This window comes from Panthera uncia, chromosome B1 (genome assembly GCF_023721935.1).
Source record: "Panthera uncia isolate 11264 chromosome B1, Puncia_PCG_1.0, whole genome shotgun sequence".
NCBI classification, from domain to species: domain Eukaryota; kingdom Metazoa; phylum Chordata; class Mammalia; order Carnivora; family Felidae; genus Panthera; species Panthera uncia.
In genome coordinates, this window is record NC_064811.1 from 163,118,675 (window position 1) to 163,135,575 (window position 16,901).

General features: G+C 35.6%; 1 protein-coding gene across 10 annotated transcripts in view; it reads left to right on the top strand.

Annotated features, from left to right (window-relative positions):
• The window catches only part of PSD3 (pleckstrin and Sec7 domain containing 3), a 796,552-nt gene that overhangs the window by 609,296 nt on the left and 170,355 nt on the right, over positions 1 to 16,901 (top strand). For all 10 annotated transcript variants that reach the window (XM_049632446.1, XM_049632450.1, XM_049632452.1 and 7 more), the window contains one exon: positions 13,584 to 13,777. In XM_049632446.1, coding sequence (XP_049488403.1) covers positions 13,584 to 13,777 — 194 coding nt within the window. The remainder of the gene's footprint in view (positions 1 to 13,583; positions 13,778 to 16,901) is intronic.

A 16,901-nucleotide genomic window follows, 5' to 3' on the forward strand; every position in this document is an offset into this window, starting at 1 on the left:
GAGAAGGAGGGCATACTGCAGGGGTGGAGGTGTGGCTGTCAACGTAGAAGATCTTCACTTTATCTGTTGTCATTTTCATCCTGTAAGTCCCAGCCAACAGAGAGCCGTGCATATTTAAGCATCCCCCCAACCACCAAAAAAAAACAAAAAACAAAAAAAAACAAGCCACCACCAGATGGAGCCAGTCTGCATCTCAGTAGATTTTCACTCTCAGAGCTTGACAAGGTCATTTCATTAATTTTCAAAATGTCAAAAAATACTTGCTTTGCAGGATTGAATATTTTCAACCCTCACTTATTTTCAGAGTTTTACTGAGCTGTACTCTTTGAACATTTCTTTTATTGTTGTCCTATTTTTTTTTAATACTCAGATATCATAGAATATACAAGCTGCTCCAACAACAGCCCTGTCTAAAAGAAATGTAATGCATACCACATAATATAATTTAAAAATTTTTAGTCCCATATTATAAAAGAAAAAAGAAATCAATGAAATTAATTTTATAATGTATTTTTAAATTTAATCCAGTATATCCAGAATATTATCATTTCAGTATGTAATCAGAATAAAAAACTACTGAAACATTTCTTCCCTTTTTTTGTACTAAATCTTTTGAAATCTGGTGTATATTTTTTCACTTACTAGACATCTCAATTTGGATTATCCACTTTCAAGTTCTCAATAGCTATAATTGGCCAGTGGCTACCATGTTAAACATTGTAACTCTACAAGCTTCTTTTGGTTGATGTTTATATAAAGAAAAATTATAATTGTATCCCCAAAACTCAGTACAACATATTAACACAATACGTGTGGTAAGTCTCAAATGACATTACAATTGAAGGACAGTCATGTAGTCATTTTGAAAAGTATGCCCAGTTGTCATTAAATAATTTTCTTAAACTAGGATGTTACTTATGCAAAAAGAGGTAGGAAGCATAAAAAGCATTTATTTGTTTAAAAACACAATTATTTGGGGGTACGGAAGCAATATTTTAAGCACCTTATATCCTGTATGAATGATTGTTGTTTGTATATAGGCATTTTTACTGTGCTTTAGCCACTTCTTAAGAAACTGAGATTGACATGTAATACAATATATTACTTTTTTCCCTTTCAAGTACCAGGGACTAGGCCCCCATTTGCCATTTTTTGACCTAACAGTGATTTCCAGAAATGAATTACTTGCATTAAGTGGGACGTGCCTTTGATGCTAACTCTAAGTACAGTGCTTTTGAAATTGTGTTTGTGTTGACTGAAATTAAAGGGTTTTCCATAGTGCTTCAGGATTTTAAAACAATCTGATTCCACATTCATTTTAAACAGTGTTTTAAACTTTCAGCTTAAACTACAAAAGGCATTACATGTTAGGAAATTTTTGTACATTTATATTTTGTACAGCATACTATTGCTTTTATAGATCTCAGAATAGTGTTTGTTTATTTCTCTCTCACTCTGCTATTTAGAGTACTCTGTTTAAGAAGTAGGCAACTTAAAAACTTTTATTATCTATAGCCACTTTTTTGTATGAATGAGAATTTTTACAAAACTGTGTAGCCATCCAAAGTATAAAATTAAACAGAATGCCTAGGCTGACTACATTGTGATACAGAGTCTAAGTTTTACATACTATGTGTTTATAAAAAAACATTCCACCATTCCAGTGGATATACTTTATAATAAATATTATACATTAAAACTTATAAAGCAGAATTATGCTTCATCAACTTCATACTCAGATTTTGTTTACTCCCTGCAAAATATTAAACAGTTTAAAACAACAAGCTTGGAAACAATGTATATAGTAGTAATTTCTTATAGCTCTTCATTTTTAAAATACTTAACATAATTCCCAGGGTAATGGTTGTTTTTTCTACCCACAGCTCAAAACCCTGCAAAATTAGTAATCACCAAATATTGAGGGTAACTTTATAAATAAATTTTGAGGTCAAGCAGTTAATAACTTCTTAACTCTTAAACTGTATCCTATTTTTCTCCTTCAGAATGAGAAAATAGTACTTTGAATGTGATCATCTTAAAATACCACTACATGGAAAAAGAAAAACTGAAAAATTTACTATGATTTTTGTCTTGGACCTACTAATTTTATATCAGTCACAATTGCTTTAGAATAGCCATGTGTGGAGCGCCTGGGTGGCTCAGTTGGTTAAGCCTCCAACTTCAGCCCAGGTGATGATCTATCTCATGGTTGGTGAGTTCGAGCCCTGCGTCAGGCTCTGTGCTGATAGCTCAGAGCCTGGAGCCTGCTTCAGATTCTGTGTCTCTGCCCCTCTCCTACTCATGTTCTGCCTCTCTTTATCTCTCAAAAATGAATAAATGTTAAAAAAAAATAAATAGCCATGTGTATCATGTGGTCTCTTTTAGGCATGTGGCTGATACACATTAAAAATAAATTTAATATAATCAAACCTATCAAAATTTATATTTCTGATGACAATATAATAATATAGAATGGTATAGTGAAAAAATAAGTCTAATATTTGTATGCACTTTGTATACAGGTGAAATTAGAAAGGAGATATAATTTTTTCAGGTAAATGGATTTTGGCTTGCTCATATTGAAATTTGCTTTGTATTGTCAGTTGCACAAACAAAAACTTATGTAAGACACTACACAGAATGGAGTGATTTTAAACATGCAATATTTGAATGTGAAACTGCAATTCTTTTTTTTTTAATGCAAGGGATTTTTTTTTTTTGTTTTTCAAATGAATACAAATGTATATCTTAACAGTATTAAATCTTTATGGTGACAGTAGAATAATCTATTTGAATACTAGGAATCTTCTTTCTGGATTGATTCCAAACTATGAAATATCTATAACACTGTATTTTCATATTATTATCATGATGCTGTTTACAAACACAAATAATTTTTTCATTATAAAAATAAAACAAAGTAAGTAGAAATAACCCAGATAACTTTTAGAAGAGAGATAAAAAATACATTAAAAAAATTTTTTAGTTTATTTTCTCTGAGTGAGAGAGAGAGTGGGGGATGGGCAGAGAGAGAAGAAGAGAGAGAATCACAAGCAGGCCCCCCACTGTCAGCACAGAGCCCAATGTGTGGCTCAAACTCATGAACCATGAAAACATGACCTGAGCCAAAATAAAGTCAGCTACTTAACTGAGTGAGCCACCCAGGTGTCCCCCAAAAATATCTTGAGGCAGATGAAAATGAAAATACAACATACCAAACTTATGGGATATATGAAAAGCAATTCTAAGAGTGTAGTTTATAGTAATCAATGCCTACATTAAGTTAAAGGTAAGATCTCAAATAAACAACCTTATACCTCAAGGTATTAGAAAAAGAACAAACTAAACCCTAAATTAGAAGAAAAAAAAAAAAAACTAAAGTCAGAGTAGAAATAGAGTCTAAAAAAGACAATAGAAAAGATCAATGAGACAAAGAGCTCAGTTTTTAAAAAGTTAAGCAAAATAGACTTAAGAGGACTCAAAGAAAATTAGAAATGAAACATACATTATAATTGATATCATAGAAATATAGTCAATCATAAAAGGCTATTATATGCCAACAAATCAGTAAAAAAGAAAATTAAATCCCTAGAAATAAGCACCCTGCCACGACTAAATCATGAAAAACAAAACAAAACAAAACAAAACAGAAAAACCAACAGACCAATTACTATTAAGGAGACTGAATCAGCAAGCAAATACTTCCCAAAAAATAAAGTCCAAGACCTGATGTTTTCCCTGGTGAATTCTACCAAACATCAATGAATTAATGCCAATCCTTCTAAAACTATTCCAAAAAACGAAGAGGAGGGAAAAGTTTAAAAATCTTTTACAAAGCCAGCATTGTCCTGATACCAAAGCCAAACAAGGATAGAGGGGGGGAAAAAAAAGTCCATTCCTGATAAACATAGATGCAAATGATCCTCAATAAAATATTAGCAAACTGAATGCAACAGCACATTGAAAAGATCATACTCCATGATAAGATGGGATTTATTCCAGAGATGCACAGATGGTTCAACATTGCAAATCAATAAATGTGATATACTTCATGATCAAAATGAAGTATAAAAACTATATTTTTGTTTCAGTAAACTCAGAAAAAGCATTTGATAATATTTAACGTTTTTTTAAGATACCTCTCCACAAACTAGGTACAGAGGACGTACCTCAACATAGTCACGGCTAAGTGTGACAACTGCATATCTTATATCCTATTCAACAGTGAATGCTAAAATCATTTCCACTAAGATCAGGAACAATACCCAAGGATGCCCACTCTTGATATTTTATTCAATATAGTACTGGAAGCCTTAGCCAGAGGAGTTAGGCAAAAAAAAAAAAAAAAAAAAAAAGAAAGAAAGAAAGAAAGAAAGAAAGAAAGAAAAGGCATACAAATAAAAAAGGAAGAAATGGGGCGCCTGGGTGGCTCAGTTGGTTAAGCTTCTGACTTCAGCTTAGATAAGGATCTCAAGGTTTGTGAGTTTGAGCCCCACATCAGGCTCTCTGCTCACAGCACAGAGCCTGCTTGGATCCTCTGTCTCCCTGTCTCTCTGCCCCTCCTCTGCTCATTCTGTCTCTCTCAAAAATATATAAATAAACTTTTAAAAAATCTTTTAAAAAGTTTAAAAAGAAGTAAAATTATCTCTGTTTGCAAATGACATTAAAACTAGAAAACCCTATAGACTTCAACAGAATCACTAGTAGATTTAATAAGTGAACTCAGTAAAGTTGCACAATATATGTAAAATCAATATACAAAAATCATTTGTGTTTCTGTGTAATGACAATGAACTATCAGAACAGATGTTAAGTAAATCCCAAGTATAACAGGATCCAAACCAGTAAAATACTTAGTTATAAATATTTTAAAAAATGTTAATGTTTTATTCATTTTTTTGAGACAGAGAGAGAGACAGAGTGCAAGTAGGGGAGAGGCAGGGAAAGACAGAGACAGAATCTGAAGCAGGCTCCAGGCTCTGAGCTGTCAGCACAGAGCCCGACACAGGACTTGAACTCATGGACTGTGAGATCATGACCTGAGCCGAAGTCAGACGCTTAACTGACTCAGCCACCCAGGTGCCCCAGGAACAAATTTAATGAAGGAAGTGAAAGACTGTACACTGAAAACTATAAGGCACTGATAAAAGAAAGTGAAGAGGGCACAAATAAATGGGAAAAGTATTTTGTGTCTACTGCTTGGCATAATTATATTGCTAACGTCTCTGTACCACACAAAGCAATCTATGGATTCAGTGCAATCCCTATCAAAATTCCAATACCACTTTTTCACAAAAATAGAACACTCCTAAAATTTGCCTGGAACCACAAAAGATGTCAAATAGCCAAACCTATTTAAATCTTTGTTTAAATTTTATTTTATTTATTATATATTCTTTATTGTATACTCTTTAATCCCCTTCCCCTATTTCACCTATAAACCTACCCACCTCCCCTCTGGTAACCATCAGTTTGTTTGCTATTGTTAAGAATCTGTTCTTCAGTTTTCTCTTTTTATTTTTCCTGTAATCATTTGTTTTGTGTCTTAAATTCCACACATGAGTAAGATCATTTGTCTTTCTCTGACTGACTTACTTGGCTTAGCATTATAGTCTCTACCTCCAACCATGTTGTTGCAAATGGCAAGATTTCATTCTTTCTTATGGCTGAGTAATATTCCAGGGTGAGCATGAGTGCATCTGTGTATGTTCGTGTATTACATGCCTTTCAATTTTGCTGATGATTCCCTTCACTGTGCAGATGTTTTTCATTCTGATGTATTTCCAATAGCTTATTTTTGTTTTTGTTTCCCTTGCCTTAGGAGACATACCTAGAAATATGTTGCTACAGCTGATGTCAGAGAAGTTATTGCCTATGTTCTCTTACGATTTTTATGGTTAGGGCTCACACATTTAGGCCTTTAATCCATTTTGGGTTTATTTTTGTGTATGGTGAAAAAAATGGTCCAGTTTCATTCTTTTGCATGTATCTATCCAGTTTTCCTAGCACCATTTGTTGAAGAGACTATCTTCAGTCCACAAAACTGAAAGGTAACCTATAGAATAGAAGATACTTGCAAATGACATAACTGATAAAGGATGAGTATCCAAAACATACAAAGAATTTATTAAACTCAAAACCCAAGAAGCAAATAATCCAGTTAAAAAATGGGCAGAAGACATGGACATTTTTACAAAGGAGATATACAGATGGGCAACAGACACATGAAATTATGCTCAGCCTCACTTATCATCAGGGAAATGCAACTCAAAACTACAATAAGATAATAACCTCATACTTGTCAGAATGGCTAAAATTAACAGTACAAGAAACAACAGGTATTGGCAAGGATGCAGAGAAAGGGGAAGCATCTCACACTGTTGGTAGATATGCAAACTGGTGCAGCCACTGTAGAAAACAGCATGCAGGTTCTTCAAAAAGTTAAAATATAACTACCCTGGGGTACCTGGGTGGCTCAGTTGGTTGAGCACCAACTTCAGCTCAGGTAATGATCTCACAGTCTATGAGCTCGAACCCCACATCGGGCTTTGGGCTGACAGCTCAGAGCCTGGAGCCTGCTTCAGATTCTGTGTCTCCATCTCTCTCTCTCCCCCTCCCTGACTCATGCTCTCTCTCTCTTTCTCTCTCAAAAATAAAATAAACCTTAAAAAAATAGAACTAGATTCCTAAGATTCAGGAATTGCACTCCTAGGTATTTACCCAAAGGATACAAAAACACTAATTGGAAGAGATACATGCACTCTGGTATTTACAGCAGCATTATCTATAATAGCCACATTTTATTTTTAAAAAAAAATTTTTTTAACGTTTTATTTATTTTTGAGACAGAGAGAGACAGAGCATGAACGGGGAGGGGCAGAGAGAGAGGGAGACACAGAATCAGAAGCAGGCTCCAGGCTCTGAGCCATCAGCCCAGAGCCCGATGCGGGGCTCGAACTTACGGACCTCGAGATCGTGACCTGAGCTGAAGTCAGACGCCCTACCGACTGAGCCACCCAGGCGCCCCTATAATAGCCACATTTTAAAGAGGCCCAAGTGTTCATTGACTAATGAATGAAAAGAAGACATTGTGTGTGTGTGCGCGCGCGCACACACACACACACACACTATGGAATATTACTCAGCCATCAAAAAGAAAGAAATCTTGCATTTGCAATGACGTGGATGGAGTTAGAAAGTATTATACTAAATCAAATAAGTCAGAGAGATATACACTGTATGGTTTCACTCATATGCAGAATCTAAGAAACAAACAAAAAAAATGAACAAAGGGGAAAAAAGAGGAGCAAACCAGGAAACAGACTCTTAACTATAGAGAACAAACTGATGGTTACCAGAATGGGAGGCAGATTGGGGGATGGGTTAAACAAGCGATCGGGATGAAGGAGTGCACTGAGGCATGTATGGAAGTGTTGAATCACTATTTTGTACACCTGGAACTAATATTACACAGTGTGTTGACTAACTGGAATTTAAATAAAAACTTTTAAAATGACTGTCTTTTTCCCATTGTATATTAATTCCTGCCTTGCTGATTAATTGATCATACGGTTCTAAGTTCATTTCTGAGTTTTCTATTATGTTTCATTGATCCACATGTCTGTATTTATGCCAGTACCATATTATTTTGATTACTACAGCTTTGTAATATCACTTGAAGTCTGGAATTGTAATACATCCAGTTTTGTATTTCTTTTTCAAGATTGCTCTGGCTATTTGGAGTAAACTTTTGTGGTTCTATACAAATTTTAGGATTCTTTTTTTAAAAAGTGTGTTTATTTTGAGGGAGACAGCAGGGGAGGGAGAGAGAGAAACCCAAGTAGGCTCTACGCTGCCAGCACAGAGCCCAATGTGGGGCTCAATCTCACAAACTGAGCCAAAATCAAGAGTCGGATGCTTAACCGACTGAGCCACCCAAGGATTCTTAATTCCAGATTTGTAGAAAGTGCTGGTGGTATTTTAATAGGCATTGCATTAAATTTGTAGATTGCTTTAAGTAGTTTAAACATTTTAGAAAATTTTTTCTTCCAATCCATGAGCATGGATTGTCTTTCCATTTCTTCACATTGTCTTGAATTTCTTTTATCAGTGTTTTTTTTTAATTTTTATTTGTTTAGTTTGAAATAGAGTGTGTGCAGAGGACAAAGAGAGAGAGAGAATCCCAAGCAGGGTCTGCACTGTCAGTGCAAAACCTGATGCAGGGCTCAAACTCTATGAACTGTGAGATCATGACCTAAGCCGAAATCAAGAGTCACATTTAACCAGCTTGGCCACATAGCACCCCTTTTTATCAATGTTTTATGGTTTTCAGAGTACAGGTCTTTCACCTTTTTAGTTATGTTTATTGCTAGGTATCTTACTGTTAAATGGAATTATTAATTTCTGTTTCTGCTGTTTCATTATGAGAGTATAGGAATTCAATTGATTTTTGTATCCTGCAAATTTACTGAATTCATTTATCAGTTCTGGTGGTTGTTTGGTGAAGTCTTTAGGGTTTCTATCATGTCATATGCAAATAGTAAATAGTAAAAGTTTGACTTCTTCCTTACCAATTTGGATGCCTGTTATTTCTTTTGTTTAATTTCTGTGGCTAGGATTTCCAGTACCATGTTGAATAAGAGTGGTGAAAGTGGACATCCTTGTTTTGTTCCTCACCTGACCAGAAAAGCTCTCCAATTTTTTCCCATTGTGTATGATTTTGGCTGTGGGTTTTTCATATGAGGCCTTTATTATATTGAGATATGTTAGCTCTAGACAGACTTTGCAGATGATTTTAATCATGAATGAAAATTGTACTTTGTAGAAAGCTTTTTCTGCATGTATTAAAATGTGGTTTTTTTATCCTTTCTCTTATTGCTGTGACATATCTTGTTGAATGTTTTGCAAATATTGAACCACACTTGCATGCACAGAATAAGTCCCACTTGACCATGGTGTATAATTTTTTTAAATATATTGTTGGCTTTACTTTTCTAATATTTTGTTGACAAGTTTACATCTATATTAATGAGAAATATTGGCCTATAGTTCTCTTTTTTGTGATATCTTACCACAGCAATCTTCAGAAAGAAGAACAAAGCTGGAAGCATTATAATTCCTGATTTCAAACTATATTACAAATCTATAGTAATCAGCAGTTTGGTATTGATGTAAAAAACAGACACAGATCAATGGAACAGAATAGAGAGCCTAGAAATAAACTCATAGAGTTTGTTCAATTAATTTTTAACAGGACAGCCAAGAATATACAGTGGGGAAAAGATTATGTATCCAAGAAATGGTTTTTAGGAAAATTGGGTATCCACATGGAAGAGAATGAAATTGGACCTCTGTCTTCTACTTTACACAAAAATCAACTCAAAATGGATTAAATCTTTGAATATAAGACCTGAAACCATAAAGCTCGTAGAAGAAAATCTAAAGAGTATGCTCTTTGACATTGGTCTTGATAGTGAATTTTTAGATTTAGGAACAAGAGCAAAATTAAGTGAGACCACATCAAACTAAATAGTTCCACACAACAAAGGAAACCGTTAACAAAATAAAAAGGCAACCTACTAAGTGGGAAAGATATTTACACTGTTTGTGGAAATGTTAACCTATATAGTTGCTATGGCAAACAGCATGGAGGTTCCTCAACAAATTAAAAATAGAACTACCAATAATCCCACTTCTGAATATATAGCCAAAGAACACAAAATAATTATCTGCAAGAATTACCTGTACTCTCATATTTATAGAAGAATTATTTATAATATCCAAAGTATGGGGAAAACCTAAGTGTCTATCTACAGATGTATGGCTACAACTATATATACACAATGGAATATTACACACCCTTATAAAAGAGTGAAATCTTGTCATAGGTAGTAGACATGAATGAATCTGGAAGCCATTATGCTAACTGAAGACAGAGAAAGACAAATACTACATGGTATCCCTTGTTGTATTGTAATATGTGGAATTTTAAAAGAAAGTTGAATTTACAACAGTGAAGAATATGTCACTTTCAAGAGTTGAGTTGTGAGGGAAGTAGGGAACAAGTGATAAAAGAATATAAATTTTCAGTTATAAGATGGATACAATCTAAGGAAGTAATGTATAACATGCTGAGTACAGTTGATAACAGTGCATTGAATAGTTGAAATTTTCTGAGAATAGAATTTACATATCTTCACACACAAAATTTATATATATATATACATATATTTTTATATATGTATATATTTATATATACATATAATTTTACATATTTATATATGTATAAGTGTGTATATATATATTATATATATGTACATATTTATATATATACATATAAATTTATATATATGTGTGTATATATATATATATAAGTGTGAGGTGAGGAGTGTGTTAAATCAATGAGGGACCCCTTTCATGATGTATATTAAATCCTCATACTATATACTTTAAATATCTCACATTAAATGGTCAACTACATGCAAAAAAAATTTTAATAAAGCAACATAGAAGAGGAAATCTGATCCATACAGTAACTAATTATGATTTTCCAGGATTTTTGCAGCCTTCGGAAGATAGTTTTGTGAAAATCAATAGTGGCCATTAATTTAAAATAAATGAATAAATAATTAAATCTCTTACATGCATAAATCAGTAATTCCAGAGGGAGAGGAGGATAACAGCAGAGTAGGAGGATCCTAGGCTCATGTTGTCCTGTGAACACAACTAGATAACTATCAGATCATCCTAAAGAACCCAGAAATTGACATGAAGACTGACAACAAACTCCACAACTTAAGGGAGAGAAGAATCCTCATCAAAGAATGTAGGAAGTACGGAGATATGGTTTAGGGGAGAAACTGATTCCAGGTGCTACAGAGGGGAGAGAGTTGTGGTCACAGAAAAGGATGAGAGAGAGAGCAACACACAAGGAGAATATTGCCTCAAAGCCATTGCCTTGGAAAACAAGACGGGCTGGATATCATGAGAACTTGCTTAGAACCTGTATTTTTTTTAAAAAAATGTTTGTTTTTAAGAGCGAGAGAGCAAGAGAGGAGGGGCAGAGAGAGAGGGAAACAGAGAACCTGAAGCAGGCTTTGCACTTTCAGCATAGAGCCCAATACCGGTCTCCAACCCATGACCCTTGAGATCATCATCTGAGCCAAAGTCAGATACTTAACTGACTAAGCCTCCCAAGTGACCCAAGAGCCTGGATTTTTAAAGGTCAGGATGCTTGCCTGGGATATAGTCCAGAGGGCACTGTGCTGCTCCTGGAGAGAAGGCAGGCAAACCAACCAAAGGCAACAGCATGGAAGCAGCAATCTGAAAAATGCCTAGGGCACCCAAGAGGGAGATTATTCACTCTTGGGGCATGTGCCTGATGGGAAGCATTCACAGAGATACCTCTTCAGGAACAAAGGAGCTGGCTAGTGCCAATTCCATCCCCAACCCCTCAGCAAAAATACAGCCACCTACCAGAAGTAGCATATTGCCAACACTGGCTGCCTAACTTGCATACACCAGGCCCTAACTCCCTACCTTATGGTGGGACTGCCCTTATCAGGCAAGCATGCCTCATTCCCAGCATGGTGGGCCCCAACCCCAGATGACCAGCAGAAACCATTGCCCATACCATGTCTACTGACCATAGTGTTCTTGTGGAGGTTGTGTCAGGTCTCATTTTACAAGTAGACCAGTGCAAATTTACATAAAACTTGCCACATTCAGACCAGGGAACAAACACTGCTCACAGAAGGCAAGGAGAGCCTCTGCAGATGACCAGCCTGAAGGATACAGCAGCCAAAGCACAATAGCAGAGCAGAGACAGCACACACCAGAGAAAATCCCTGAATCACCAGGTCCAGGACATTACATATTCTTTTCCTTAAGGAGCCATTGCTTTCAGGAGCAGGAAAAATAACTAGCTTTTCTAGCACAGAAAAAAAGACAAAGCCTTAGACAAAATGTCAAGATAGAGGAATTTATACCAAATGAAAGAACAAATTACATCCACAGCCAGATATCTAAGAAAAAGATATAAGTAACATTCATGATTGAGAATTTAAAGCAACAATTATAAGGATAGTCACTGAGCTTAAAAAAAGTATAGAAAACATCCAGGGGACCCTTGCCACAGAAATAAAAAAGTGAAAACAGAACCGTTCAGAGATAAGAGTGCAATAAACAAGATTACACACATGCTTGATGCAATGAACAGCAGGCTGTAAGTAGTAGAGGAACAATGACCTAGAAGACAAAATAATTGAAAGAAACGAAGCTGAACAAAAGAAGAATTATGCAACATGAGACTGGACTTAGGGAACTCAGTGGTTCAATCAAGCATAGTAACATTATAGGAGTGTCAAAAGAAGAAGACAGAAAAGGGGGCAGAAAATTTATTTGAGGGAAGAATAGATGAAAACATCCCTAATCTGGGAAAGGAAAAAGACATCCAGATCCAGGAGACAGAGAACTCCCATCCAAAGCAAAAAAGCAGGCCAACACCAAGACATATTGCAATTAAATTTACAAAATGTAGTGATAAAAATTTTTTAAAGCAGGAAGACAAAAGATTATCTTTAAATAATCAAATAGCAATGGAGAAAAAAAACACATTTTTAATTTGATCACCAAATGCACAACTTTGATAATTGTTAATTTTGTGGTTTATTTTAAATATATTTTCGTGGTGATTATTTTGAAGTTTTAATCAAAAATCTTTAATCATGAGTGTCTAATAAACAGTAAAAACAAAGGTAAGCCAAGAAATTGAAACAGGTGAAATAAGACAAATGTTCTTAATTCGGTGTTGTGTTTTTCAGCAGTTTATCAGTTTATTAGCTTTCATCTTCATTTCACTCCTCTTTATTAATTGAATGTAAGCATCCATTTTCTGCAAACTTCATACTAAGTGTACATTAAAAGATTTTCCCTGCTTGAAGGAACAGAGATTCACAAAAGAGTGGGCAATTGGTTTTCTCAGTGGTGCCCCACATTTTTATGGCAGTTGAGAAAATTGTAGCTAGAAGATGCCAAAGTACTAAATGACGCCACCATCCTACCACATTGATAGCTTTACTGGGGGTTTCAATATAAGAGATTATTTGGTGGATATAGTTCAGTATTATTCATTGTACTTAATCTAAAATTATTCATTGTATTCTGTGTACTTGGCGATGTGCTAAAACATGTAAAAATCAAAATCAAAATCATGATTTCAGTAAAAGAATCCTCACTCTTTTGAAAGAAGACAGGTATGAAGGTAGTGGGTAGAAAGAGCAAAGACTTTAGAGATTTTGCAGTCATTACCTTACCATCTCTCTTTGATTACTAGATCTGTGGCCTTGGGAATTTATTTAAACTCTCTCAGTTTGCTTCCTTATCTGTAATATAGGATACTAATATCCATCTTACAAGATCTTTATGATCATTAATATTTGACACAGACACACAGTAAGTGATAGCTCTTATAGTGTTTTTATCAAGACTGATGGACTATTGGAAAACATGATAGTTTATTACACTAAATAACTTTGTTCATTGAATATTGTGTTAGGTGCTCAAACTGTGTTTTCTCCCTTTAGAGATGATGAAGAGAAAAAAAAATCTCCAACTGAAGGAACTGATGAGAAGGCTAATGGAACACATCCAAAGACCATCAGTCGTATTGGGAGTACTACCAACCCATTCTTAGACATTCCTCATGACCCAAATGCTGCTATATACAAAAGTGGATTCTTGGCTCGGAAAATCCATGCAGATATGGATGGGAAGAAGAGTAAGCATAATTTGTTATTGTCATTTTCTATTTTAATTATTTCATCTTGAGGCTCAAAATTTAAAGTGAATTTATCTGAAGTAAAGTCAAGGATAAAGAAAAATTATATTAGGTTTGTCTAGAAAAGTATTACTGAAGTTTGATGATGCCTCTAACCCTCAGAAATCCATTGTCACACTTGATCTTCTCCAAGTAGAATTATAGAACTTCAGAAATGGAAGACCTCTTACAGATTATTCCTTTCTAGCTTTTTATTCATTTATTTACTCTTGCCTTCAACAAATAATTTTGAGTACTTACTATGTGCTAGGCATCAAAAATATAGCAATGAATACGATGGAAAAGGTATCTGTCTTCATGGAGTTTACATCTCTCATGGTTGTGGGGAAGAATTAATTTATAACACATAGAATAATCAATAATGTAAGATCCCAGAAACAAAACAGGAAGGGAAAGAATTGCAGTCTATGCACATTTGAATGATTGGCCTTTGTGGAAGATGGATAGGTGCAACATAGGCATGCATGGTATAATTAGTATTGGGAAATTAGAGTCCCATCTGATAGCTTTGTGAAGTATGAGACATAGTTACCTATAACAGATAATAGTGTTTGAAATTTGAAAGAAATGAAGTATGTTTCTGTGCTTAGAATAGCCTATGTAGAGTGAAATAGCAATTTGATATAGTTGGACAGGCTAAGGTAAGCTGGTATGTATGCTCACAATTAGTAGGTTAAACCTTTAGGGTATCCTTACCTACCTACAGATGCAAACATGTAGTGCTTGGATGGACATTACCACTATTTCCATCTGTGACTTTTTCTTACTGTGGTAGTACTTTCTGTTAGGTTACAGTCAAGAGAAAGACTGTAATAGAGTGGCTTTGGAACTGACTTAAGATGCTAAGTTTCTCAGTTTTCCCAAGTTTCTTAGGAGTACCTCTACCATATTTCCTGTGCACTCTATATACTAGCCTACTAGACTACTTGATTTTTTCTAAGAGAATTGTGTCAGGACTCTTGTAGTTGCAAGTGACAGCAAATCTGACTGGCTTATGAAAAAAGGGCAAGGCCACACTTAAAATGAAGAATTATCACCAGGACACTTTATTATATTGTCTCTGCATTATAGTGCATGTCACCTGTATTCCTTACAACAGGGCTCTTTCACATGGCTAGATACATAATTATTAGCAGCATTACTTTATGTGTTCAATTTTGTCACCAAAGTATTCTCGTTTCCTAACTTTGAATTTAGTATATTATGTGGCAGGATTCTGATTTGTATTACAGAGGGATGGAATACTGTGATTGACAGCACACACTTGGTTGAATGCAAATAGAAAAGTTCCCTCAAGAATGAATAAAATACAGAAAAGGGGGTCTTTTTGGTAGACAAAACAATGGTATTCATTTCTTTGTTGCCAGCATACACACACACCCTTTCTCCATCCAGTTCAAATGGTGCTTTTGCTGAACCTAGTACAGTTTTCCATTTATAACCACAGATACACTCATTCTCTGTCCCACATGCCATGCCTAGAAGTGACTCTCATCTCCAAGATTAATAGCTGATTGGTGTCCATTTTGTCTCAGATAGGGATGTAAATTCACTTATAGGCTAAATTAAAAATATATAGAAATGTCTGACATACTTCATGTAAAGTAATAGAAGCAAAAAACAGAATAACTGCAATTTAAAATAACAGTTCAAAAAAGCAAAAATAGGAAGATAGCTATCACTTATTCCATGTAATTTTCTACATTCTGCCTCATAAGGATAACAAAGTTAACCTGATTGAGTCTTTTTTCATTGAGTCCCTTCCCTAGCAATGGATTGACATAATTGGTTAGCTTATTCCAAAGAGTCCCCAGATTCAGCCTATCAATGACATTTTCTTTGTTTCATGTTTCCCTGTGCCATCTTGGAGGATTATTGGAGAAAATTCCCTTGCTGGAAGCTCTACTCCCTTATTAGCCCACTTTTATATGAGTATAGGTACAAAATCTAGGAGTTGCTTAGCAGATGAGACAGAACTCATATCACACTAGGTTTTTCTGCCAATATAACTACTTTAAAGCCTTAGTTAACTCCTTTGAGTACTTCAGATTGATTAGGACAGTATGTCATAGGACTTTTGTCTTTTTAGCAACCTAAGAATTTCTGCCTAGGTGGGACCCTCCCCTGGAAGACCAGTGACAGGCCCCTGCCCACACCACATCCCTAAAGCCTGGAGTTTTAAGACTAGCAGGCTTGGCTGTGATACAGCTCAGAGGGCACCACAGGCTAACAACCTGGAGGCAGACAGTGTGGATACAGCAATCTGAAACACACCTAGAACACACAGAGGGGAGATTATTTACTCTTCTCAGCTTGCTTTCCTGAGAGACAGCATGCACAGGGACTCCTTTCCTTGAAGAAAGGAGCTGGCTGGTGCCATTTCCCTCCCCTGCCCTCACCATAAACACAGAGCCATTTGTGGGAAGCAGCATAGCATCAATACTGGCTGCCTAACCTACTTATACCAAGCCCCGCACCCCTGGGCTCTGACACTACTGCCCTTCTTGGTCAAGCTTTCCCCCATCCTAGCATGGTTCCCTTTCCATAGAACACCAGCAGAAACCCCTGCCCACACCATGGCTCCCAACCAGAGAGTTCTGTAGGACTTTAGTTCAGGTGGAAGTAGTATCATATCTCATTTAGCAAGCAGACCAGAATATACCTAGTTAAAACTTGACACATTCTGGCCAAAGACCAAACACTGTCAACTGCAGGCAAGACAGACAACTGGCCTGAAGGATACAGCAGCCAGAAAAGAACAGCAGAGTGCACACATCACACTCTGAAGTACCAGGCCCTGGGCACTATATGATCGCTTTCATAAAGCCATTATTCTTAGAAGCAGGAAACCTAATGGAGTTTTCTAATATACAGAAGAGGATAGAAACTTAGATAAAATGCCAAGACAGGAATTTAGCCCAGATGAAAGGAGAAGACAAGGCCATGGCCAGAGATCTAAGAGAAACAGATATAAGTAACATACCTGATGGAGAATTTAAAGCAACAATCATAAGGATACTTACTGGGCTTGAGAAAATAATGGAAGACTTCATGCAGGTCCTTA